The following is a 27,841-nucleotide window of genomic DNA, read 5'->3' as shown; positions in this document are numbered from 1 at the left end:
CAATAAATGCTCCTTCCAGAGGGCCTGTTAGAGCCCAATATGTAACAATGACCTGAAATATGATTTAAAAAATGTAATAAAACCCAAACTGTAATAACTTTTTGCCTAAAATATAATAACTTGTTACATTTTGGATTTTGTTAAATCTTTTTAACACCACTTTTGTTACTTTATCGATCAGTTTTTACATTTATGGTTGTTACATTTCAGGTCGTTGGTACAAATCTAGCTTTAACAGTTTGGCTTTAATGTAGCATTCTCATTTTATGAGTAACAGAATTTGAGGTTTTCATTTACTGGTAGCCATAATCATCACAATTAAATGCTTAAGTAATTCACCCAGTGCGTCTGAATCTACTGAAGTGATTGAACTTTTCCACAAATAACTGTTGTCGTTCAGAAATGCTGTGTCTGAGCTGTTTTATCTAATCGGTATGAACACATACAGGAATTAGGCTGAAATATTTATATTATGCTATTTAAGACTCTCACCCTTGACATCCTGAAAATATTTACACAATTTGGAGTCAAATTTCACTTTTAATGGGGAATCTCGTCAGCTTCTAACAAGATGAGATATCAGGACACATGCCTGTTAGCACACACAGCCATATGAACTCAGGGTCTTAATGATCATGGCCAGGATCAAGCACCACCCACCGCACGGTAAATATCTGACTGCAGTCTGTTATTTTTAGAGTGAGGGATTCCTCTTTCAGAGACATTACATCTCTTTCCTTCTCCCAGTCGCCATTGGCCCTCGCTCGCATCATGCCCAAATAAAGTGTCCAAATTCCATGTGTGTCTCTTTGAAATGTTTATAAGACCCATGCTTTGTGTGTGAGTGTGTGTGTGTGTGTATATATGAGAGTGTGTAAAAGGGGAAAGACGGGGGTGAGAGTAAGTATGTGTGTACGATGAGTGTGCCTGTATACTTGTGCCAAGTTTTGAGTGTACAATAGCAGATCCTAAATATATGTATACTCTGTTTACATTATAACTGCTGTTTTCATTACACAGCAGGGAATTATAAATGGCTTTATTCTATATTACAACTTAGTTTGTGTTGGGAAAAAAAATCAAGAATAAAACCACGTTTTAAGAGCATGAGGTCATTTGTAAAGTTTTTGTTTATTTTTTGTACTGTCTGATTTTTTTTAATTAGATGGTTCTGAGTCTGTGAGCTTATCTGAATCATACTTAAAAATGAGGATGCCATTAATTTACAAAGTTAAGTACACAGAGTCTTTATCATGGAGAATAATGGGTTTATATATGTATATATATATATATATATATATATATATATATATATATATATATATATATATATATATATATATATATATATATATATATATATATATATATATATATATAACATTTTACATAAAATGTTTATCATTTAAAAATTCAACAATAAGATAGATAACGAGAATAGTGATAAGAATAAGAATAATTTTAGCAGTCTAATCTTACTTATTGTCACTGTCAGTGAGGATATTTAATGTCTTCAATCGATTAAGATCTCAGTTTCATAGCTATGATTTAAAATCCGCTCCCAGCTGAACATTACAATGACATAATTTGAGAGAAAAAAAGATCTGACTTGCCTGAATGTGGAAAAAGTGACACTGATTAAATGTAATACCCAAGCGATGACATCACTCCTCTCTACGAGGAGCCTGCGCTCTGATTGGACGACGGCTTCTGCCAATCAGAGAGCACACACATGGGAAGAGTTTAAAAAAGATTCAGACTAGTGTCGGAGGGTTGTCCGAAAACCTCACTAGCAGGTCCAGAGCACGACAGGTAGTCGAAAGAAGAAAAAGGAACTACTCACGTGTTTCTCCTGCCTTGATCTGAGAGCTGTATTCTCCTTCTCCATTTTTAAATCCCTCCACAGCTCCACCGTAAACTGACCAAACAGCAGGATGTCAACGCATTTCAGGAGCGGCCCGGCCTTTGGACTATCTGCAGAGGTCAAGAGTAAGGTATGGTAGCATCCATGTGCATTATTTTTAAAGTTAATCTGTGTCAGAGTAGAAGCAGCATTGGTTCCCCAGGTGAGGTCAAGGGTTAAAGGAGTTTGCATGTTGACATGTGCTGTAAACACACCCCCTTGAGCCTCTTTGTGCACATTTAACAGTATCACAACAAAAACAAACATAACCCATTAACAGAATACTTTTAAAGGAGGCTTTTTGTCAAATGATGTTAAAATGATCCATCTATTTCCTTATATGGATGAAGTATGGGGTCTTGGACAGGCTGGTTGCCACCTGATTAACAGGTTGCCCCCACCTTCTTTTATTCAATAGGTTAACAATCACAAGAAGTCAGCTACTGGTCACTGAAGCTCACATGTTCTGGTTTTAAACATAGGCTTGGATGTGATCAGGTACACAGTCTTTGTTATGCCAATAAAACATGTTTTGTGCATGTATTTGTGATTCAGTAGAAAGAAGAGGGGTATGATATAGCCCTAGATTTTGCAGAGAAGCAGAGAAAGCACCAGTAAAATAAGTTTTTGTTGAATTGTGTCAAAGGAATAAGGGGATAACTGTATTCTTTATTTCAGCCAGCAAAGAATGAATTCACACGCAGTGTTTCCATGGATTTAAGTCGTCACCATCATGACAGAAAGTGTTGTCGAAAACATTTTGTCCACGTTTTTTTGTTTTTGTGTGTGTGACAGTAGTGGCTGTGTGCAGCAGAATGAGTCAGAGCTGCTGACATACAGAAAGGTCAGCCTGTGATTGTTCCCAGATCATCATCCTCATCATTGTCATCATGGTCCCGGAAGGGATGTTGCTGTAACTCTGAATAGAGACCTCTCTCAGCAGAGCTTTGATCTCATACTGAGGTGCAGTGCAATCTATAACATTCCTTTTTATCACTGATACCCAGCAGTCAGCAGTCAGTCAGCAGGCGCTGGGGTTAGTCAGGATGTTATTTTTTGCCATCTATTGAGCCTTTCCTGTTGATTATGTATACAACAGCAAGTAGAAAACGCAGTGTATTTCCTGCAGAGTAGAAACAATATTTTGTTTATTTGCGCCGTAGGGTTTCGTGGTTACGTTCCAGCAGCATGAGCTCAGAAAGATCTGCAGAGATGCAGCCCAGAGACTTGACAGGTACATGAAAATGGCTGAGTGGCCTTTTAAGGAGTGACGAGGCTCAGGCTTGGAACTTGAGAAGGTGTCCTTGGTCTAAACAGTTTACATCAGAGTCATGGAGGACAAAACAGAGTTTTGATAGAACGCAGGTGGGAGGAGATGGATGGTGCAGATGAAGCCATGCCAGCAGCTCACATGGTAGAGGCATGTCACTCCAGAAATGTTGCTTTCTTTGTGCAAGTTGGAATTTAACAGCAGTGAGTTTGTTTTTTGATAAGTTACCTTGATGGTCCAGTGTTTTTTTTTATGTGGAACCAATGAGGACTAGATTTAGATGCAGTTTGCTGATTAACCAGGCAGGTCAGGCTTTTTAAAGAATTGGCAGATTCCTGCACAAGGCCAACAGAAACATAGGCAAATAGTGTCTTAAATCAGTGCAGCTTTGTCTTATCTGTTGATGTTTTCTTATCCTAAATAGCAGCATATCAAATCTAAAACAGTGACTGGCTTGTGTTTAATATATTGTTATTAGATTGTAACATGCATAAAATAATGGATGTGATTATTAAGTTGCTGTTTTCCATGAAGTATAAGCATCAAAACAATACCAGCATTATACATCAGCCATCAGCTAACGCACTCTTTCAGTTCTTTGAATTTGTAGTTATAACATTTGATATTGATCGATCACCAGTTTGGATTCTGCGTAGTCTGTGGACTCTTTCTTGAAATGATGACACTACTGGATCAGCTGAGACTTTACAACTTTAAGGGGGGGATGATCTGAAGTGTGATGCTGTGATTTCAGATTTTGTTCTTAGTATCAGTGCCACATAATGGAGTTTTGTACATGTGTAAAAACGGTCATACAGTCAGGTGTTGGCAGGATTTTGATAGGGATGACACACCTGTTGAATCATTTAATGAGTTGAGTTAGCTTAGCAAGGGAACACAACAAGTTTTACTTACACAAAAACACAAAGGTGTAGACTCAAGTTGAATTTTCAAGTCCTCTTAGCTAAAATGGGTGAAATACTCCTTTATTAATCAAAATAAAAAGTATAAGCCCATGCCATTTTAAATCAAAATTTTACACCCCTTGAAGCACCATCACACATAGCAGGGGAACTGTTATAATCCAACTATATCGAGTCCAGCTCAGGCTTTTATCCTGAGCTCTTTGACAGCAAGAGCAACACAGCTCTATACTTCTTCATCTGGGAGTAGGACCTGTGGATCTTGACCTGTCTTTATCAGACGTAGTATTTTTCCCAAATTGTCTGCTCTCTGTAAAAGGGCAGATTCTGGAAAATCAGAGGGAGAGAGGCAACGAGAGTAAGTGGGGAAATATGAGCTAGGCCAATGGGTGAGGGGGAGCAGGACAGACAGGGGGAGGAGTGTCTTCGAGAGCTGTTTCTCCCAAGTTTGGTGTGATGGACTGGGAGCTACGCTATCCCTGCTGCTTTGAAATACGTGTTTGTATTGGCTGCTGATCCCAGACTGTGAAGACTTATCTGCAGAACATTCAGGAAAAGGGGCTGGGTGTGTGTGTGTGTGTGTGTGTGCAGAGGGGGGAGCGACCTTAAACCCCATGCCGGAATTCAAAGTATTAGGGGCAACGTGTTTGTGCCAATAAGGAAATACACGGAGAAAAGAGAGTGAAGAGAGTGGCCAAGAGTATTTCTACATGCAGGGATGTCCATGCACTTTTTTCATTTCAACTGTTCATCCTGTTCTTTTTATATCCCTTATCTAAATTCTTATGTATGATACAGGAAGACTTTCTAAGACAGAGCGGTTATGAGGACAGAACCGAAGAACTCAGTGTTATTGTTGAGTTATATAGATGACCTTAGCTTAGGGACAAAACCATTATTGTATCAAAATGAATCAGAGGCATGTGTACTTTCACCTTTAATTATAAATATTCTACTCCTATTTCTCCTTCCTTTTTGTTTATGTTTTAATTTGTAACTTGAATAAAACAAGTTACTCAACAAAGTGGCAACATTAAAATAATTTTGCTTGAATGTTTAAAGAGGGGGTGTTGTGTGTTTTTTGTTGTTGCTGTTTTTTTCAGTTTTATACTATCCCACAGGTGAGCCCATAGTAACAGCTTAGAGAAATCCCTTTTTTCTCACACTGGTGTTTCAGAAATCTCTTATTTCAACTTCTTTGTGAGACACTTCATTTGAGTCACTGTCTCTTTAAGGCTTCCTGCTTCATAAACCCCCTTCTCTCTGATCAGCCTTTTGTAGAAGCATAGCTATGGGCAGACCTTGGTGTTTAAGGTCCACTCCTTCAACATGACATAAAACAATTATGGGGTCCTTGCGTTATGTCATTTTAGTAAGTCTGATGAAGATCTTGTGCTACTTTGAGAATGGACTGTTTTTTGCGGTTTACAGATGGATTCAAGGATTTCTCCAACATATGATTATGCATCAGTTTGAAAATAATTGCAAATGTTAAGTTTGAATTTACAGCACTGTTACTTTATACCCATGTTTAAAACACAGGCATGCATAATACCCCCTCTTTAAGGACTAAGCTCAAAGTACCAACAAAAGGAATACTATTAAACAATACTAACAGCATATAACATATATATAATCGGATTAATCGGATTTGCTAAAGTGACAGTCCAGTGTTATGTTTGACCTCTGACCTCTCCCCCAAAAATCAGCTTGCAGGCAAGTACGACCGCCAAAAGGAAGAAGAGCTCAGGATGTGGATGGAGGATGTGACTGGGAAAAGGATCGGGGACAATTTCATGGAGAGTTTAAAGGATGGTGTTCTGTTGTGCGAGTGAGTGGATCAACACTGGGAACTAATTCTGTTGGACCAAAACTGTTTTGTTGTATCTTTGCTCAACATTTGTCTGTCCTGTCTGTTTCCTTGTAGACTCATTAATGTTCTCCAGCCTGGGTCTGTGAGAAAGATCAACAACTCCTCACAAAACTGGCACCAGGTAATGTAGCAAGTGGACAGAAAAAGCCTAATTTTCCTATTTGTCCATTTTCAGAGCATGTGGAACTTGGTTTGTCTGTTGTTTTGGCCTTGACAACAGAGCTTATTTACCTTCCACAAAAATAGCTGCTATGTCTACTGGAGTTGGCTCAGTCTTTAGGGTATGATTGAGACCCTTTTCTCGTATCCTGACTATATAAACACATTTAAAACATTTAAATGGAAGTACAAACATTCATAAGAGCTGGTGCAGTGGATACAAAAAAGGCTAACTGCTGATGTACAGCAATCCATCAGTTTAGTCTTCATGTCCTGCAAGCTTCATGGAGAATGCCTGTAAGATGCTCTTTTCAGCAACTTTCATTCATCCCTCTGTCTCATTCATTTCTTCCTCAGCTGGAAAACATTGGGAATTTTGTCCGTGCCATTACAGAGTACGGCCTGAGGCCACATGACATCTTTGAGGCCAATGATTTATTTGAGAATGTCAACCATACTCAGGTCCAGTGCACACTCATCGCCCTGGCTGGAATGGTGAGGGCAGACACACACATTACACAATTACACACATTCTAGTTGGAGCTTTACAGAAACATCCAATCAAGACACTGTGGTTCATCCAAAAACATCATGAGAAACTGAATTATTTTGTAGATAAATTTATAATTCACATATTGCCAATATCACATGACCTGTACATTTTTTTTTTAAGTTTCATAGACTTATTTTTTTCCTACTGCCCCACGCAGGCTAAGTCCAAAGGATTCCATTCTAACTATGATTTAGGTGTGAAGTACTCTGAGAAACAGCAGCGCCGCTTCGCTCCAGAGAAACTCAAGGAGGGGCGAAACATCATAGGCCTTCAGGTCAGAGCAGCATTGAAATTAATGTCAACTGCAGCTCATCTAAGATCGCATGTGAAACTTTGGGATCCAATAATATGACACAATATGGTGAAGCTGATGATGAATAAAATGATAATTGTGTCTGTATTTTGATTCAATGTACTTTGTTCTCTCTAGATGGGCACCAACAAGTTCGCCAGCCAAAAGGGCATGACCTCTTATGGCACACGACGGCATCTGTATGATGCCAAAATGGTCATGGATGCCCCACCAGACCAATCAATCATCAGTCTACAAATGGGCACCAATAAGGGAGCTAGCCAGGTGAGAAGCCACTTATCTATGTGAAATGTATTGTTCTTTATCAGTCAGTCTGGATATGATTATACTATACTAATGCAGTACCAAATAGTGCCACAGGGTGGTGCCAACTTTCTGTTTTGGTTTGTGATACATGGAAGGTATTGCGCTCAGAAATGTTATGTTCTTATGTTAGTGTTAAGAGTTATGTCTATACGTTTTTCTTCTCTTGTATAAGTGAATCTCGTGCTGTTGAGACCTTGCTTCAAATGGCCTGGGTCTAGTTTTGTAGAATGAAATAAGTACATATGATAACATCAACATTTCCCGTTGTACACTCATCAATCCTGTACTTGCTTTCTTTTACTCAGGCTGGCATGACAGCCCCAGGAACAAGGAGGCACATCTTTGACAAGAAGCTGGCACTGGAGAACTGTGACACCACAACCATCTCCCTGCAGATGGGTACTAACAAAGTGGCTTCCCAGCAGGGCATGACCACCTACGGCCTGCCCCGCCAGGTCTTTGACAACAAGTACTGCACCAACCCCACGGAGGCCTACTACGACAATGGGAGTGAGGTGGAGTTTGACGGCTACAACCAGTACTCTGACTGAGAAGGCACGGATTGCTTTTAGACAACCATCCACAACTTTTCTTGCAACATGCAAATGTTCCAGACTTTTATTTAACATTATAGTATTACCCTTGAAAAAAAAAATCATGGTTTACTTCCTCAACTAAAAGGTAGGAAGGTGTTTGACATTACCTCAGAGATTTCATGCAGTGGCCAACTTTTAAATAACATTGCTGTGATGAATTTTCTTCTTGCTAAAAATAGCCAAACTCCAGTTTATTGACCTTTATGACGAAAAGCTTTTTTCTACAACTTTAATCAGTAGTGTAATAGGTTTTGTCACTGTTTATACCCTAAGCCTTCCAATCTTACCCTTCCAATCCAGCAAGACAAAACAGAATTTGAAATTTCCTTAAATGGAGTTAAGAGTAGTTTTTGGACATTGAACTTTGGCCCAGTTGGAGCAGAGGCCATGCCTACTACTTGCCATAGCAAACATTTCAGGAGGACTTGTAGCTTTGTGCAGACAGCGCTTTATTTTATGAGCACCTTCGCTGACAAATGTGACATGATTGCAAGCCTGTGGAACTAGTCACCACATCACTTTACTGGGCTGGCTTTTTGTGTTGCACTACACTTGTATTCGGGAAGTGGATGGTCTAAAGGTAAATGTTGGAGATATGTCGTCTTGTTTGAAAATAAGACACATTTTGCCTTATCTTATTCTGTTTTATCCCTGTTGGAAATGTTTCACCTTCCCCCTTGGTCATCTTTGCCTTTGAGCTGTTGCTGCACTCAGCATGTCTCTCCTTTGTGTGGAAAACAGTGGAGGAATGTCACCACATACATGTATTCAGATATTGTGCTGACAAATCTGAGGTCTTTTACGTGAGTATTTTCATTTCACACCAAGTTATTTTTCCTCTGCACTGTGATACAGGTGGTAGTATTTAACTCTTAATTCTGCCCTGTTATTTTAAGATGAGATATGAGATGTTAAATACAAATGTTTTAAATGTTCATTATAAATATAGATAATATTTTTAAAGTGCTGACAGAAGTTTTATTTGAACTGAGTATTTATATTTTCCTTGATTCAAATATATTCTGCTCACACTCCTAATATACTTTTATTTAAGTGAAACTTCAATGCAGAACTTTTGGAGGAAGGGCTTTTGAGCAAAAACAGCCTTCTTTTTCCTCAAGCTAAGAATCATTTCACCACTGACAACTGTCAATGTTAAAGCAGACCAATGCAGTTTCTTGTTTCCAAATGCATTACATTTTATGTAAACCTGCCGAATGTCTTGAATGTAACGTCATTATAGGTTATGAAGCCTAATTGGCTAGAAAAGGGTTTATTGTCAAAGCATATAAAAAATGTATCCTAATGAATCGAAAGGGCTAAGATGGGTCTTTGTAAAACGTCTTTTATGCCAGTATAAGAGCTTCTTGTTTGTGTTTATTTACGAATGGACCTTGAAATCCCTGCTCATTTACCGTCAAGTCTTCATTGCCTGGGAACAAAGACTTCACAGACGTTTGGGATTTATAGCAGTGCGCCATCTAGTGAGGAAAAAAAGCATGTACACCAACTGTTTGTCAAGATTTTATTGTCTCAAATGTAAAAACCTTTTTTTTTTTTTTTACTTTTTTTATTTATGAGTTCTTCCCTTTGATAAACAGGCTGTCCAAAATAAGTGTCTGTGGGGTAACATTTGATATTTGTATCAGCAGTTTTCAAACTCTACATTTTGCCAATCCCCCCAATACTAAATATGACTTTTGTGCAATAAAACACTTGAAAAGTTTGGTGTGAACTTTATTTCTCATGCCTTGCCACACGAAACACAAAGGGGTAGTGTAACACAAACTTATTGAGTATATTGTTACAGGACATTACAGGGATAGAAAAAAAACAAACTTTAAGCAAAGGTGACACATTCGCTCAATTCTTGACCACAAAAATACTGACAGAGGAACATGGAATGTTTAAAGTGTGTGAGAGTATTAGTCAAATTACCTTAAGAATATAATAAAATGAAAAAGAAAACATCTTATGATAAAAAAACAAAATCAAACCTTAAAAAAAAAAAAATCAAAAAAGCCCTTAAACACAATGTGTTTTGCAGACAAAATGCTGAATCTCTGGTCCAGCCAGAGAAAGTAATGCTCTGCATCCTGCACTGTGCCAAACAAAAACTGAGCTTGTCAAACAAGTAAAGTAATAATATCATGTTTCCATCTTTTGTTTTTTGTTTTTTTTACAACAGTGTGCTGGTTTAACAAGGATGAATGTTGTTGACCAATTGTCAATCAAGAGATACAATGTAGGGCAGAAAGTGAAAAGAAAGACAGTCACAGAGAAACATGACTATTGATTGGCTGCTTCACAGGCATCAATCCAGTCACTATAAACATCAACTGGCTCCGACAGATCTGGTAAAAGAAGGGTTAAGGTGTAGTCTGTAAAACTGTGTTTCGTTTATTTTTTCTAAAAAAACAGTAAGAATGCATGTTTACATATGTAATAGTAGCAAACAGAACTAAAAATGATCTTTTTGACCAGATAAGACATTGCAAAGCTTTGTTGGTTAAAGGATACATGTGATAGGCGTCTGGAACTCCTCCAAACACACACTGCACGATATTATCCCCGTGTTGCGGGTACGTTCCCTGGAAAAGAATCAGTAGAAAAGTGTAAGAGCATAATTAATAATATATTTTTTCAAGTAAGGAATTTAACATTTTACTTACATTTTGACGTCACAAGATTTCTCGTGGTTACAGAACGGGCAGGTGAACTGGGTGTCCAGGTTGCCAGTCATTTTTTTCTTGGGAGGTGGCTTTCTCTTCGACTTTCTGCGACCCATTTTTACACTTTTATATCTGCAGAGTAAAATAAAAAATTAAAAAGTTGTATCACTAGACCATCACGTCACATTGCTTTATTGTTTAAACCGAAAATTGCATTTCTTTGCACGCCATTGTTCATCCTTGCAGTTTAAGTAGAGGAAACGTTACAGACCAAAATCCATCAAACTATCATAACGGGACAATGTATTATTAACATTCGATTGTTACAACATCCTTTCTTCGTTCACAGAACTAAATCTGTCTCAATAATACCAGTACAAGCCGACTTTAACCACTCAATCTCAAACGATAAACTGATGCATAAATACAGGGCAACTGCTGCTCGCCAGGAGCTAATAGTGTTAGCCTGGTGCCAAAAACCGTTTCATAATCAAAGAATAATTTTATCAGACCATTAAATCATAACCATCTAACATAACATGTGTTTTTCATCCGTTCATGCAGCTTTTCGATATTTAGATGATATGGTACAGACTGTTATCACGCTTACCAGATGGATGTTTAGTAGCAGACGATGCTCTTGATTCAGCTTCATCCGGATGCAGCGTCGGTTAGCGCCTGCTTTTGATTGGTGGGTTAAACCTCTCTCCTGTTTTGTGATTGGCTGAATCGTGAAGACTGACAGCCTCCTCTCGCAAATGGTGTATCTCATGGATTTAGCCCTCCAAAAATGTTGGGCAAGCCAAGAATTTAAAATCGCAAATTTGATCATTCTATGTGATGAATTAATGGAATATAACAAAAAGTCTTTGTGCCTGGAAAAAAAGATTTGAGGTTTTTTTTAAGTATAGAAGTTATGAATTTAAGTATATAGACCTGTTCGAATGACACTAGTGCTTGACAGTTTGAAAATGAAAAAAAAAAGAAGTACAGCAACAACAAAAAACACATAAAAACATTTTTTAAAAATTTGAAACACCTCCATGTGTAAATAGCTGCAGAAATACATCAATTACATTGCATTTGTGAAAGATCTGCGTATCTTTAAACACAGGCAGGATCCTCCTAGTGGGCGGGGCTTATAATGATCACGATAGGGCAGAGGAAGTGTTGTCCCTGAACCTTTAGACTCAATACTACGACCACACTATTCTTTAATACGGAGGATTTCTTTCTGACACCCAGGAAACGATCACTAAAGTAAGTACATGTATAACTGCTATGTTGACTATTCCCGTGCTGAATTTGGATTAAGCCAGAAGTGCTTTTGGCATGTTTTGTTTGACTTCTCTCTGCAGCTCAGAGGCTAAAGCAACTGGGTTGCATGTCAAAGGATAAGCCAAAAACACTTTCAAAGTTTCCTCCTGTGCACACGTAAAGATCTCGATCGCTCAGTGTTCCACACTTTACGAATTAATTCGTCAATTCAGGATGTGTTTTAATCTTAAAATAATGAGAAAACTGCTGTTTTTTCCTCTGTCTCTTCACTGTAATGGCATTTTGGGTTATTGCCTATCAGGTTTGCTACACATGTGACACAACACCCTCTCACTGGCACGATATTTCGTTTTATTTGACCCCTGGTGGTGTGTTAAAGGACTTTTACCTCATTATAACACAACTGCAGAGAGACAGGAAAGACACAGCTTAGCAATAATGTTTTCAACAAAATACATACTAACTTCTAAAAATTCTAAGCTCTAATAAAATATTTGAGCCGATTACTTCAAACCCATGTCAGCCATGCTGCACAGTATATGAATTGATAATGTGTTTGCAGAGTGCCACCATGGTGACCGAAGGGGACCCCACAGATTTGGTTAAAGTGTTGCACCTTCTGACCCTCTCTTTCTCCTGGGGCATGCAAGTCTGGGTCTCCTTTATAGCCGGTATGTAAACATCAAAACAGAGGTCTAGTCTGATACTCTAAACATATGCATTTCAGCTTGCTGTTTTAACCTTATTTCTTTTCATGCAGGTTTTGCATTGGTCTGGCAGGTAAGTCTGCACACTTTCGGGCTGGTGCAGAGCAAGCTTTTCCCCGTCTATTTCTACTGTCTAATGGGAAGCAGTGCTGTCAGCCTGGCTCTGTATGCTGTGTACCACCCAAGAGAGCTGCTGGACTGGCATGAAAGTTTGCAGGTCATACATCACACTTGAAGAAGTTATTCTAAAAGTTTATTATTGTGCAAAATCTACAAGTAAATCGTCACTATGTCATCATTCAGCTTTTCAATCCACCCTCTCCTGTCTTTCAGATGGGTCTGTATTTTGTAGTACTGGTCATGGCCAGTCTGAACGCCCGCTGGTTTGGCCCAGCAGCCACAGAGGTGATGTTCCAATTGAGGAAAGTGGAAGAAGAGCATGGCCTGGGGACCCAGATTGGTCTTGGCAGCCAAAAAGAAGAGTATGCTAAGCTCAAGGAGCAGGATCCCAAGTACAGAGCTTACAAGAGCACATTTGGCCGTTATCATGGTCTGTCTAATCTCTGCAACTTAATTGGGTTTGTCTGCACCACAATAAATTTGATCTACACAGCTTTGAATTTATCTACTATTTAGAGAGAAAAAGGCTTATTTTTCTCAGTTGTTTCAGTTTTTTATACGTTACAGGACAGTAAAAAAAAAAAGTCATATATGGTGCAGAACATTGTGGATGCAGGTTTTCTGCAATAATTATGAAAAATAAAAACATAACTCTTAATGAGACAGTGATGTGAACATAACAGTGCAGATGATGTAAGCTAATAAATTTGTTTAATATTTTACTGACTTCATGTGTTGAAAAGTATCTGACTTTGGGAAGAAAAAAAACATAAAAATGAAAAAACAAAGACAAAAAAAAATGTGTGGTGTGAGTTTTGAGTCTGTAGGTTAATGGATTGTTAGATGATCATTTATGTAAAGGCTTTAGGTTGCAGATCCTACATTTTAAAGTATTTTTGTGAGAGAAGGGACATATTAGACTAAATGTGATAAGTGCATTTAAGATAATAGGAGCCATTCTTCAAGGGACATATCTTAAAAACTATGGAGTTTAAATGTCGAAGTTATTATTTTTGTACTTTGGATGCACTGGAGAGAAAATCTTTTTTCACCCCTTGGTAATGACTTTAATTTGGTCCCATAATTATTGTGACATCATTTATTGGTGGTAGGTGCTCAGACATCTGTGTAAAGTGGAAGTATTCCCACTAGGGGGCAATGTTTGGATGCTAATGTATTCAGAAAGGGGCTCAGTTGTTTTGTAGAGCAAAGTATGCTGGTACCACACCTGTCTTTTTTTTCCATTATCCCTTTTGCTCTGAAATAACTAATTTGTATGTTTAGTAGTAGTCTCTCTCTCAGTCCTTGTATACTTGCATTGATGCTGTATCCAGACCAAATGAAAGTACCCAGAATTGAAATAAGCAGGTTTTAAATCACTTACCTGGCATGCACTTTAGATCCAGAGACGATCAGCCTTGAATGCAGAGAATAATGATGTGATGACCAGCTCCAGGCGAAGAGAGGGTTTCATTGTTTCAGCTGCAGCATTAGCACTAATGGATTTTTGATGGACCAGTTTAAAAGCAAGGAATTGAAGTGTAGGGGTGAAATTTTTTTGAATGTTACCTATGCTGGTTTCTAAAATAAAATATATCTTACCGTCAAACCTTGACAAACAACAGTGTTTTATTAATATTCATTTTTTTAGTCTATAAGAATAATTCACAAGGAAGTTAGAATGAAGAAAATAGATGAGGCACTTGCTAACACTTTCAGGGAATGTACTGAAAAGAAAGCCAACCTGTTATGTTGGTCAGTGATGCATCAGGAAATAAACATTTTTAGCCAAAGAACAAGTTTACTCACTGATTTTTAACAGCATATAGCACAGGCAAGATATCAGTTAAATAAACTTCCTTCTATAGAAAGCTACAGGGCAGATCTGTGAAATGTACAGTCTAAAGTTACTTGATTTTAAAAAAGGGGGGAAAATAGGTTCATCAGACAGGCCCCACCACCTCATTTAATTTCTGACTAAGTCAAGGAAATGAGTTAGAGAGTCACTGCAGGAGACACACAAACTGAGCACAGGCTGCAAGCAGGGTTTATAATTGTGAACAGCAATAATACTGCAGAGCTGCCCTGCAGCAATGTGATGTGTTAAATTTATTATGAATCTGTGCCCCTGAAGTAGCTTAATGCAGTCTTCTGTAAGGTAGAAACCTTGCACAAATTTGCATCTGCACCATGAATGCTCTGAATAACTTGAAGGACAGGGCCAGTGATCTGGTTCACAGACCAACTGACACACCCACGATCACTTTTAGCAGCACTGGTGCAGTATGAGAGGCACTTTTGGAACATTGTTATTATGGTAAAAGCTCCAGATGCACCAGTTTTCATGCTAGTTCAACCAAGGACATTTTTATTGACCTTATCTTGAAATCCCAAACATCATTGAACACCAGCCAACTCATTGAAAAAAAAAGTGACAGTGCATTTTTTTTTAATCAGAATATTTGTTGCTGTTTTTGCCAACTTTGTAAACATTCTTATCACTTTGAGCTCTGCACAGCATACAGGTACATTTCAATAAATGAGAATATAAAGTAAAATATCTTTTAATTAAGTGATCTGATTCAGAAAGTGTTTTTTTTTTTGTTTGATTTTGATGATTATAGCTTACAGTTCTTAAAAATACTTAACTGGACAACAGGAACCCCTTAAGGCTCAGGAAACCTTTACAGGTGTTTCCATTGAATTAGTTGATCAGAGTGTGACATTGTCAGTTTACAGTATTGAACTTTTCACCATATTCTCACTTTTTGAAGACATTACAACCTGCCTGAGGAGATCAGAATGGCAGACACTTAATCCTCTTTTAAATCTTTTTTAAAGACATATTTTATTTTTAACTAACAGTATCATGGGCAGTATTTAAAATCCTTATAGATTTTTTATCCGTTGTTTTTCATTGTTTTATTCCTTAATGTTTTTATTTGTACAGATGTTTTCTTTTCTTTGATTGGTGGTGGTTCTTAGTCTTTTATATATTTTAATATTTTTCCTCACATTTCTCTTTTACCTCTCTTTCACTTTTTCTCTATCTATTTCTTTTTACTGGTTGCTTTTCTGATGTAAAGCACTTTGTAACTTTGTTTTGAAAAATAAAGTTTATCATTATTATTATTAAATTTTGGGTATTCATTAACTGTTTCATTTCAAATAAAATGAATAATGGCTTTAAAAATATGATTAACAAGTTTTAGTTTTTGAACTGAACTTCTGCCATAAATGAACGTTTTCATTTATAGAGATACTTTGATAATCTGGACAGAACCACGATTCTCACCGGTTGTCAGTCTTTAAAACCAAACTTAACTGGCGGTTAGTTTTCAGGTATGAAGTGGCAGGCTTCACAAGTGGGAGTAACGTGTATTATCCGCGCGTTCACGAGAGCGCGCTCCACGGACTGCCCTCTCCCCGAGCAGTGCTGACTGGCACAGCCCCATCAAAGCTTTCAGCTGCTTGCCTCAGTGCTCAAGAATTAACATAGAAGCAGCTCCCACTTCCACTGTGTGTCATCTTGAACACACAAGCGAGATCCGGGTGGTGCTCAAGGCGCAGACGAGGGGAAAACGGGGGGAAAGTGGCCCCGAGGGAGAAAAGCGCGTCTGGAAAAAATAAATTGATATTCAGCTCGACTTTTTTTGGTGGTTGCTTTGGCAGGCACATCACCGCTTGACAGAAGACAGCTGTGTGTACTCTTCTCGAGGTGGACGTTTGTTTTCTTCCGCAACAAGGTACGTTTGCTGGAGTCACTGGGTTCGGTGGGTTTTCCTGCCTGGCACTTCCTCCATCTGTTTCACTTAGAGTTAACATGTTAACCTGTCTTCCAAAATGAAAAGGATGAAAAGATTATCCCAGGATGCCACTTCACATGAAGGGTTTCTGGTTTCCTTTTTGTTTGTCATGCTAAAATTAGCAGTCGTTTTCCCAATTGTTGGCGTCCACCGCTGTGTTAAACAAATTCTCCTTGCTGTGTTTGCCCTTCCTTAATTCTCTTAATGACAGAACTAACATGTCAGACTCAAACTGATCAACAGAGGTCATTTCCTGCAGGTCAGGTGGGCAGCTGCCCTCCGTCTTACCTGAGGTTCCTCTATCATCAGGTCCATGGATGACTTTATTTGTTTTGCTGTTTGTGATGCTTCTCCATTGTGCTAAATCCATTATGAAATGCTACTGTCTACATGTCTCTGTTAGAGGTGCAGATGTTGCTTGCAATGTTGTTTTGTTCAGTTTTGCTTCAATGTTCTCACAGATGTCAATTAATGAAAGATTGTTTTATGATACAGAAGGATTTTTTAACCACAATCAGAAGTATAATTATTTCTTCAAAGATGGCTGATGTTCTTTTCCAGATATTGGATTTTATTTGTTTATATAATCAATCAGATTTGGACACCCCAGAAGAAATAACACTGCAAAGTAATAACAGTAATTCAATTAACATTAACATAAAAAGGTTGATTGAGAATGAAATGAGATTATCGTCACAGACTACGAGTGCTGAAATGCTTCTCAGACTGTACTAGTCTCCTTATTTGCCCACAGACATTCTAAGCTACACGGCAAACATGAAGAACATGTGACCGGGTTACCTCAGGCTTTAGCTGAGCAAACGGGAAAGTTGTAAAGTAATGGTATAGGATCTACAAGTACAAAAATGCACCCTGGAGACCCCGCTCGGCACAGGGCATCATGTGATTGTAAAGCTGGTGTCTGAAGAGATTAGAAAGAATTGAGGCGAGAACACAACCCAGTATAGAGCACTTTCTCTTGTTGTTGATGGAGCATGTACCTCTGTGTCAAATTGTGACACTGTTCCTTGTGTTACATCATTACGACACTCTCGTGTTGTTAAGAAATGTTGCTTCATGTCTAAGTGATCGGACTGTTTGATGCACATCACGGCAGTTACAGAAAAGCTATGTGCAAACAACCAGATTACCCTTAGGGGACTTTTTCTTTTTATGTCGTACTTTGAAAATGAAAACTTAAAGTCTGGAGAGATATCGGGGCAGAGTAAAACATTTCAACGTCTAGTCAGTTGATAACAGGAGATGTAAGGTTAACAAAGTTTTTTGCCTGCAACCATAGAGTCAGCCACTAAGATGCAGCATCCCCCACAAACTTGAACGTGGTAGAAGTTCACATCAACTATAAATTCAAATAACTTTTGACTCATTGAGAAAAACTTCTGATAGAACTATGAAGCTGATCTTTTCATTCACCGTGTTACAGATACATGCGTCTTGATTCACAGCCAAATGGGTCAAAGGTCATAATTACAGACCAAGATTGTATCACTTACTCTGTTAAAAAATCTGATGTAGAAGTTTATTTTTTTTACTCTCCTGATGAACTGGAGGAGATACTTCTTTAACAGTCAAACTTATGAAGTAGATGCTAGTTTTATGAAAATTCTCCCAGATAAACCAGTAGAACAAACACAGCCAAGCTTTCCAGTTAACAGAAGTTGTTTAAGGTGATGCTCAGCACACAGCTAGAGGCTTTAAAATTCAAAACAGACCCACCCATAATGGCTCTCCTCAGCTTTATGCCTTGATGTATTTTAAGGAAGTGACTTCAAGCAATTTCAGTAGCAACTCAACGTTCTGTTTACCCACGCTGTAAAATATGTTGCTGTAAATTTGACATCAAATTACTGGAATGGTTTATTGCCAGTAATTTGCTTTAACAGTATTTACATTACCACTACTGAAGTTTTCCCAGAATTCTTTGCTGTTTACAGTAATATACTGAAAAGCCAAGTCAGTGAAACACTGTTAAGATTACAAAAAATCCGCTACAGTGCAGTGAATATTTTTATGCTTATCTAGTTCCCATGCAGTGGGACTCTTTGGGTATTCCTTTTTGTCCCATGTTGGGAGTTTGATCATTTTGGCTTACTACGCCGACCTCTGTCCAGTCTAAGGCTGAGTGAACTGACTGCTTTGGCCACTAATGGGTCTTGCTGGCAGCTGATTCCTCGCCTCGTCTCCACGGAGACAAGCCTTTGGGAGAGATAGGCAGGGCTCAGCAGTACTGATTGATCAGCTGTGTGTGTGTGTGTGTGTGTGTGTGTGTGTGTGTGTGTGTGTGTGTGTGTGTGTGTGTGTGTGTGTGTGTGTGTGTGTGTGTTTGGTGTGTGTGTGTGTGTGTGTTTGGTGTGTGTGTGTGTGTGTGTGTGTGTGTGTGTGTGTGTAATTCTCTCTGGCTTTAAAATGACTGCCTCCTCCCATTGTTTGAGTGCTATAAAAGACTTTATGGAAGTGTGACCCAGGTTTAAAACTTAACCCAAAAAACCTGAGGCATAATTGTGTCCTCGTGTATGGACTTAAACCTTACCTTAGAGTAAGACAGCTCTCATTTCCTGGATTGATAGACTTTTTTTGATGGTTAACACTTGAGAAATAGAAACTCATACTTGTCAAGCCAACCTAACAAACAGGAACAATAAAGTGCTTTGGACTAGTATCTGACTTTGTACATTTCCATTTCTACAAACTCTACGTTCATAGATGAGGAAAACTGTGTCGATATTGCTTTACTTTTATTATCATGTGGTGAATCTATCCATCTGTTTTAGAGCTGTTTTTTGAACAAAATAAACTTTAGAACTGGGATGGAGGGAGTTTGTGTTGTGATTGGTTTCTCCTCTTTTCTCTGTAGATGGCATCAAATGACTCGCGCCTCCAGCAGCAGCCCTCTCAGAAGGACGCAGCCGACCAGAACTTTGATTACATGTTCAAGCTGCTGATAATTGGTAACAGCAGCGTTGGCAAAACCTCCTTTCTATTCCGATACGCCGATGACTCCTTTACCTCTGCCTTCGTCAGCACTGTAGGCATCGACTTCAAGGTCAAGACTGTCTTTCGAAATGACAAGAGGATCAAGTTGCAGATCTGGGTGAGTGGATAATCAAAGATGTACCACACAGTACTTTCGAATTTTTGGTAAATGTATGTATCACCACAGAAGGGATCATAGATGGACTCCAGCATTGTGTGTATTTGAATGGAGGGAAATGGTTGTTCAAGCAAATTGTTTCCTAAATCAAAAAGCGCTTTAAAAAGTAAAGTGGTGCCATTTTTAACCCTTGTTGGCAGAGTTATGCCTGCAGACTAAATCCTTATCAGATCATTTTTTTAGAGTCAGGTTTGTTAAGAATTGTTATGTTTGGACCTTGTTGTGCAAGTATAGCCTGTAACTTGTGCAAGTGCACAAGGCATTACTTCCTCATACTTTCATGCATATTTCCACTCTCCACACTCTCAAGTAGTTGCTTGCTAGGTGTCCATACTTTTAGATGATTCTCTAAAGCCTAAGGGGGGTGTGGAACCACCTCATCCCTGCAATGCAGCTGATGATGAATGCCATAGTTGGGTTTTGATTAAAATTTGAGTCCTTTTTTTTCACAACTTTGCTTCATCACACCTTCAATAACTTCTGTATGGTCGCTTCTAAGCTGCTAAAATAGCTATTGACAATACTTTGGTATTTCTATGGCATACATATTAGAGTACACAAAAGTCTAAGATCCTTCAGATATGCTTTAAATCCTGGTTCCCCAAAATGAAATTATCCGGCCCTTAGATGTTAAATGTTTACCGAACTGTCAAGTAGAGGCGTGAAAAATATCAATACAGCAATATATCGTGATATTTTGACCTCAGATGCAATATTGATATTTTAACTCTTAATATCGAGTTTTTTGTAACAATAAAAATTTATATCTAACCTGAGTTGGAAGCAAAAGTATGACTTCGTCAATAAGGGCTGTATAATAGATATAATCTCAAAGTTTATTTGAAATATTTTTTTCTTAAACTTGATGATATGTGATTTTGTTGCACTGAGCAAGTCAGTATGCCGTAAACATCAATATTATCAATGTTTTCCTTTGTCCTTTCAATTTTAAGTGATTTACATGAATATCATCTGTAGTTTTTCTTAGTGAACTGTGTAGAACAGGGGTGGCCAAACTGCAGCTCGCGAGCCACATGCGGCTCTTTGCCTTCCAGTGTGCGGCTCTTTGATCCATTCATTATTATTATGAGTAGTGGTGTACCAATCAATCTAAATTATTGATATATTGATGTTGTGATCAGTATCGATCAATACCTGGGTGATGAGATTGATACTTAAGTTTCAGTTTCTTTTCTCTACATTGCACATTTGCTCATTGCAATCTAGATAGATAGATGGATGGAACGTTGTCTCTTCTGCTGTAAAAACAGAAATTTGTCGTAGTACGAATTGAAACACGCTTACAAACGCAATAAATGTCACTTCAAAACTTGGAAGTGTATTGATTTTCATCTTATGTTCTTTCGTTTATGTGTGAGAGGAAATGCATTTGTGATGTGGCTCTCTGTAGTACCACGGTAGTTTTTGTGGCTCTTGGTCTCTGACTGGTTGGCCACCCCTGGTGTAGAATATCACAAAATATCACAATATTTGATACATCGTGATACAGTCATATCAAGATGCTATCGTATCGTGACCCAAGTGTAATGATGCTTATTGTATCATTAGATTCTTGCCAATACTCACCCCTTCTGTCACGTTGTTTTCTTGACCCCTGATGTGAATTTTGGGATACTAACTGCAGAGTTTAAACCAATTTTTAGCTAAACAGTCAGTGACTTGGTTTGATTTATTCTCTTTTTAATATCTCAAGGAACTTTTTTCTAGGGAAGTCAGATACAAAGAAACTATCACCAGCCACTGCATACCTGGGCCAATGGGAGCCTCAGAGTTGGGTCAACACCCCTGACAGTCTTAATAAAACATTTAACCAAGCTTCTGCATGTTACTGTAACATGCATCCTTATTTTTTCTCCACTCCACATTCCTCTCTGTACACTACAAATCCTATCAATACACAATGTTTAAGCTGTTCAAACAGATGATTCATTTGAGCCAACAGTGTGTGAGGCAGTGTTAGATATACTAGATGAATCAGCAGCGTTGGAGTCAACACCAAAACACACATTCACCTTCCAGCCTGACGAAACACGTCGTCCTTTATTCTTCCAGCTGATTGAAAACTGACTGTATTAGCATGATTCAATGAGCTATGTGACAATCTGTGTGCCTGGCCATGTTGCAGCCACTGGTGGTACTGAGTGACGAAGGGACCTGGTATTTCCTCAGCACAGGAAGAAGAGGAAGTTCCTTATCAGCGTCAGACTGAGACATAATGAGGATTTACTACTGCTTGTGTGGCAGTGTTTTTTAAGGGTGTGGGACCAGCGTGCACATCCTACTTTGAGCACTCCATTATGTGGTGTTAATAATCAACCGTGCGAAATGCAGGCTGTTAAATTCATGTTAGCTCCCGCTGAGAGGGTTCACCAGGTTTTAGACAAAGGGTATTATTGATGATTCCACTCTCCCAGCTGCTGGCCCTCCCTGCCTGTGTCATGGAAACAGGCCATCCAGATAACAACCCCACATGGCCCCTCCAGCTTAAGCCTATGTACAGTGTGTTCACACTGTTTTGTTGACATCCCTCCTGTCACTGTCATGGAAATGTATTCCTCACTCTTTGAACAAACACACGCCTTTTGCACACTTAGCGTAAAAACAACCACACACCGTATCAGAGTGATGATATCCTGCTATGAAAGAGGCACTGCTTTGTGTCAGCAGGTGATGCTTCTTTGGAGACCAGGGTCCCAGTGACGTCTCTGATGGTGCAGAGAGACAAAGATAAGCCCCTCCCTGTCTCCTGTCATACATATACTCTGAGGGAGCAGCTTTTGTTTGATGGGTGGGGTTAATTATAGCAACCATGAAGACTGTTTGGTTTCATGTCCAATTACCCTGTGTGATATTTGTTCTTCCCTGTACGTATAAGACAAACAAAAGTAACACCTGAAAAAAAGCAAAATCTGGATTTAGAATAATGTGTAAACAGGAGGGATCTAAGGAGCATTTTGCCCTGTGTTGTTCATTTTGTAAACTGAGAAGGATCGTTTTGGTCAGAGCAGTCCCAGCTGTAATGGAACATTCATAACCCTCAATGGCCTCCAGTTACCTGGACAACCCCCCAAACCACACACACACAAACACACACAGAAACATTAGACAAACACAAAAAAACGCACAGGCCCCCAACACAAGAAAAGGACTTCAACAGGTTTCCAAGTAACAGAGAGTAGATGGTTGCTCTTCCAGCAACCTGTTTGATCTCTCTACTTCTCCCGAGCTGTCGTCTGTGACATCACGCACAGCCTCCATTTAATTAGTAGATGCTTCTGATAAACTGGGGGACAATAAAGCCGAGCAGCCACGCCTCCTGTGACTATCTATGAGGCCTGCATTTTTCTTATCTCTGTGTTTGTCCCCGCTGGCGGTGTATTGATGCCGGCCACAGGTCCTGGTTCCATGTGGAATGATTGAGGCATATCTAAATGCCATCTCCTCATGGGCTGTGTAAAGAGCATCATGTGGCATTTTGATGTGATAAATAAGCCAAGGGGTTTGAAAAAAGACATACAGATATACAGAATTTATATTCTATACAGAATTTCCTAAATCTCCTTCCATCTGCAAGCTGGTGGAGGGTAGACCTGTCTCAGTTTGTACTATACTGCCCTCCTGTGGTTCAAAATCATGCTCACAGATAAATTGCTGTTTCTCTTTTTGTTCTAGATCTTAAATACATTTTACATATTTTTTGTGGTTGTGTATACAGGACACAGCAGGGCAAGAGCGCTATCGTACCATCACCACAGCATACTACAGAGGGGCTATGGGATTCCTGCTAATATATGACATCACCAACCAAGAGTCCTTCAACGCTGTTCAGGATTGGTAAGTTGGACATTAAGCTCATTTTATAATTTAATCATAATAATATACCATAGGAGTTGGTCATTAGAATGTGGGAATTAGGAGTGTATACTGCTAAGAGTTTATTGACATCAATGCCATTATTGATTCTGCTTATTGATCTGATTCTTTATCCATTCCCGTATCAATTCCTGCTCTAAACTTTCTGTGGACAAAAAGTAGGCTTTACAGGTTTTGTCAGCAACATTTTGTTGAGTTTATAATGAAATAAACCTGATATGATACTTATGGATGGGTACTGAATTAGGTACTTCTACAGGTACTAATTGAATTGAGTCAAAAGTTCTGGGTACCGATTCATGTAGAATCAAAAGGTACCATGTCTAGGTACCTAAATCCATCCTTGTGACTGTGAGGGACTGGAAGAGTAGGTGATTTTTCATGCTGGACATGAACACAGCATTGCAAGGTTATAAACTGAAGAATATATATGTTAAATTTAACAATTTGAGATTTTATTTTTAAACAAATTTATATTTTTTACCACATTAACACAAAATAGTACCAAAAATTGGTACCGTTGAGTACCAATACCGATTGACAGGTACCAGGCATCGGTACCATATCGTTTCAAATGTGAAAAGTACCCATCCCTAATAAAACTCTTGGTATTAAAGGCTGTGTGTCGACAATTCTTGAACATCTTGGTGGTGTTGCCACCCTTGCATGATATCATAGTGTTGCACAAATTTTAAATTGTTAGTGTACTTTTTGGTAAAGTGAAGCCAAACTTTGATCTTCCTGCTGCTGTCTTGAACTGCTGACTGATGAGCATGATTGACATGCGTCATGTCATGTAAGGTCCGGGCCGCTTCGGTGTAATTTAAAAAATCAAGACGGGAATCATTGAGGATAAAGGCTACTGATGTCAATGGAACAAACTATTTCTAATTGATTCTTGACAGGAACCTGTTAATGATACCCATCCGCAGTAGGCATTGTCCATCATACTCTGGGCATGTTTTAGAGGAAGTGAAGATTAACTAGTTAAGTTAACCAATCTTGCCAAAAAGAAAACAAAACTGGCTTTCTAATGGCAAAACAAAGCATGTAAATCCCCATTTATAGCGTAAATTTTCACTAAAATGAATGTTTGTGTTTTATCAAGACTGAGATACTTTATTTGTGCCACAGGGCAACACAAATCAAGACATATTCATGGGACAACGCTCAGGTGATCCTGGTGGGTAACAAGTGCGATCTGGAGGACGACAGGCTTATACCCACAGAAGATGGTCAGCGACTAGCAGAGGAACTAGGTAACTGTTCTTTCATTCACACATCTTTACCAAGCTGCCAAACGATAAGCTGTCACTCACTGATAGAGTCTACGTGTCCCTCAGGTTTCCAATTCTTTGAAGCCAGCGCGAAGGACAACATCAACGTGAAGCAGGTGTTTGAGCGTCTAGTGGACGTCATCTGTGAGAAGATGAATGAGAGCATGGATGGGGACGTTAACCTCATGTCCAACAACGGGACGCAGAGCCTTAAAGACTTGCCTCCAGAAAGCAAGGGGGGTTGTTCATGCTAAGCTACCTATCTTCTTACCAAGGCCTCCAAAATACACTCTCACATACACACACACACACACACACACACGAAAAGACTAACTCCTTCTCTGTGCCTCATTCATGGAGTGTGCCTCTTCCTCTGTCTTGACTCTGGTCACACCCAGCTCTGTTTTTGTCCTGCAGCACTGTACAAACCAAAGGCTAACTGAGATAATCTTCATCAGTACTATCAGGCCCCTCTCCTCCCTGGGCCTCCTGTTGTGTATTTCTCACGTAAAGAGGCCCTGGGCCTCTGTGGTCTCAACCCATCAGCTCTGTGATGAGCTGATAGTACACTAAAGCCTGCTTTGTGCTCTGTCCACCTCCAGTTTTAACCGCTCTTGACCACTACTGCCCCGCTGGCTTTTAAAGTCTTCTGTCTATGAAATGTTTCTTCGGTGGCTTTAAAGCGTCTGTAGATTTAGCTTTATATCTGGTATTTCTTGTTTTAACTGCAATCCAGAGAGTTCACGTGTGTAGGTTTCCTTCAGCTCACCAGATCCTCTAAAAGAAATCATCATTATACTGTAACAATGACGAATATGAAACTTATAACAGCAGCAGACTCCGTTTTTGCTGAGATGCACATGGAATTTGATTGCCATGTTTTGTTTTTTTTTTTTTTACTTTTTCCTCCTCTTGATTCAGTTTTGTTTTCTAGTACCTGCTAAAAATTAGGGACTAGTTGCTCTTCTCATCATTCAACATACTTCTAGCTCATTGTATTTTTAAAGCTAGAACAATAACTTGTATCCCTTACTAAATGAAAACTATAAAAATTATATTGATAATACAGTTTAAAAGAAAGGATTCAGCCTGTTTCTGACACTCTGAAAATGGCCAGGCTAGAAGCATTGTGCCTTCGCTGTGTAGAGCGTTCGCTTGCCTTTTGACTGTTTTGTGCCACCACCGACTGAAAGGTATCTACCTGAAGCTTTATGTTCACTATACAGGCATGAAACTTGCGTCAATCTTCTCAAACTTGGCAAGAGCATGGGGTTGGAAGATTTCTGGTGAAATCATTAAACACTGTATACAACAAGAATGAATATTGGCACCTAATTTTCTGAGACACTAATTTATCAGCGTGGCACAGTAGCTGGAAAACTGCTCCTCATGTTGTTTTCTCTAATAACTTCCTTGTGAAACTTTTCTCAAAGAATGTGCTTATTCACCTCATCTTGACCTGAATGTTCATTGTAGTCTGGAGTCTGTTGTGTGTGTGTTATGTGACAGGATAATACTAAAGGTAAATGTTAAGCTGTGTCCTCTTCACTGTGAGTGAGGCTGCACAAGGAAGTCGTTTAGAAGCGATAACACTGGCACGTGTCACGTGACCTGCCTCCTGCCATGTCCTCACTCACCCTTCTGTGGCACTCGTTTGACACTTGCTCTGGCTTGCATGCTTTCAACAAACTGATACACACGCCGGTGCCCTGACAGACTGCAGCATGGGAAACTTGCTTATTCAGTTTTAGATATTAAACAAAGTGGTATTCACTCTTTTTTTCACAACATAACTTTTGTTCCACATTGTGTTTGCATGTTTGTTTGTGTACTCAAAAAGAGAACACTGACCTCTTAGAAAGACAACAGTTGGCCTTAACTGTGCAGAAAAAAAACAATGAGCTGCTATAAAATGTTGAGCCTGTCTCTTTATGTCCCATCACTGTAAGATCTCATTCTGTCACTGATCAGTTAAACTGTACAATAAACAGCTTTCCTCTTCCAGTATTTGAACCGTCAACCTCCTTGTGACCTAGTGTTAACCACCTTATCTGATCTCTGCCACATTGCTACTGCAGACTCTGGGGCTTTTGGACCTAAAACTGTTGTTTCCAGATCTATTAATCTGAGGTGTGTCCATTCTTTCTTATGTCAATGATCTGTTTCATCAGTAACATTTCTCCATGGTTGCAGACTCCAACCCAGATCCTTTTTTAAACTTTCTCTGTGTTAAAATTAAAATGCATGTCATGCAAATGAAATTATGTTAAAATGTGTTTACTGCAATAAAGATTATATTCATTAGAAGTGGGAGAGCTTCACTGTCTATTCTCTATCTTTGTCCATGCTTTATGGGATAAAAGCAACTTCTAAGGCTCAATTCATCACCATCCTTCCTCCTAACCTCAAAACACCAGGTCAGGTCTTTTACGCATCTTATCTGACCAAACAGAGAAACCACACTATGTCTTTGTCCTCCACAATAATGCCAGCTTCCCCAACCTCCTCATCCTGCCACCATGGTCAGCAAACACAACCTCTCCTGTGAGGAGAATACTTTCAAATTGGATGCATCTGGAAGCTCTTTGAAGTTATCAGCCAGATTGTTCTACTAAACTTCTTAGTGCTCCTTGTTTTGTTATTGTACATATATATCTATGGGGTTTTGCTGCTCTGATGCAAACTCAAGCTTAATTGCACTAAAGTTGATGGGGATGGGATGGGCCGCTGCGCTCCCTGAGCAACTTATCTGAGGTCAAGAAGCAGGGCTGTCTGCAGCTCCGATAACTCAGGTCAAACGAAGAGAACATGCGGCTGCACTTGAAAGATAAGAAACCGTTTAGGTCTTCTGCTTTTTCGTGTGAGCACTCTGCGGTTTCCGTTTGTTTGGCACATGCACGGATTAAACTGGCTCAGGGCCAAACGGAGGCTGAGCTAGAACAACGCAATCGCTTTTTGTAAGGTGTCAACAACTCACCTCCCGTACGCGGACCACAGGTGACGTACAGTATACGAGACA

At 39.1% G+C, this 27,841-nt stretch overlaps 4 protein-coding genes across 4 annotated transcripts; 3 read left to right on the top strand and 1 right to left on the bottom strand.

Moving 5' to 3' along the window:
* The first annotated feature begins 1,731 nt into the window (after positions 1-1,731).
* On the top strand, positions 1,732-9,302 carry cnn1b (calponin 1, basic, smooth muscle, b). The gene is made up of 8 exons (XM_074697260.1): positions 1,732-1,812; positions 1,907-1,994; positions 5,806-5,927; positions 6,024-6,090; positions 6,486-6,623; positions 6,839-6,955; positions 7,112-7,258; positions 7,606-9,302. The coding sequence occupies exons 2-8, from the start codon at positions 1,935-1,937 to the stop codon at positions 7,849-7,851; spliced, it is 897 nt and encodes a 298-aa protein (XP_074553361.1). The 5' UTR covers positions 1,732-1,812; positions 1,907-1,934; the 3' UTR covers positions 7,852-9,302.
* A 265-nt stretch (positions 9,303-9,567) lies between these two features.
* On the bottom strand, positions 9,568-11,300 carry elof1 (elongation factor 1). Its single transcript, XM_074697261.1, has 4 exons — positions 11,179-11,300; positions 10,569-10,700; positions 10,417-10,487; positions 9,568-10,250 (listed from the first exon to the last, which is right to left on the bottom strand). Exons 2-4 carry the CDS (start codon positions 10,682-10,684, stop codon positions 10,186-10,188), a joined length of 252 nt encoding a protein of 83 aa, XP_074553362.1. The 5' UTR covers positions 10,685-10,700; positions 11,179-11,300; the 3' UTR covers positions 9,568-10,185.
* A 412-nt stretch (positions 11,301-11,712) lies between these two features.
* tmem205 (transmembrane protein 205) lies at positions 11,713-15,678 on the top strand. The gene is made up of 4 exons (XM_074696721.1): positions 11,713-11,828; positions 12,409-12,517; positions 12,607-12,770; positions 12,887-15,678. Exons 2-4 carry the CDS (start codon positions 12,418-12,420, stop codon positions 13,187-13,189), a joined length of 567 nt encoding a protein of 188 aa, XP_074552822.1. The 5' UTR covers positions 11,713-11,828; positions 12,409-12,417; the 3' UTR covers positions 13,190-15,678.
* Positions 15,679-16,073: 395 nt separating this feature from the next.
* On the top strand, positions 16,074-27,119 carry rab3db (RAB3D, member RAS oncogene family, b). Its single transcript, XM_074697130.1, has 5 exons — positions 16,074-16,419; positions 19,355-19,591; positions 23,388-23,506; positions 24,680-24,804; positions 24,889-27,119. Exons 2-5 carry the CDS (start codon positions 19,355-19,357, stop codon positions 25,074-25,076), a joined length of 669 nt encoding a protein of 222 aa, XP_074553231.1. The 5' UTR covers positions 16,074-16,419; the 3' UTR covers positions 25,077-27,119.
* Positions 27,120-27,841: the final 722 nt, after the last annotated feature.

Source organism: Halichoeres trimaculatus, unplaced genomic scaffold (genome assembly GCF_033239565.1).
Source record: "Halichoeres trimaculatus isolate MK-OKI-2021-1 unplaced genomic scaffold, fHalTri1.1 fHalTri1_scaffold_20, whole genome shotgun sequence".
Taxonomy (NCBI): Eukaryota; Metazoa; Chordata; class Actinopteri; order Labriformes; family Labridae; genus Halichoeres; species Halichoeres trimaculatus.
This window is presented reverse-complemented; position numbering and strand designations above follow the sequence as displayed.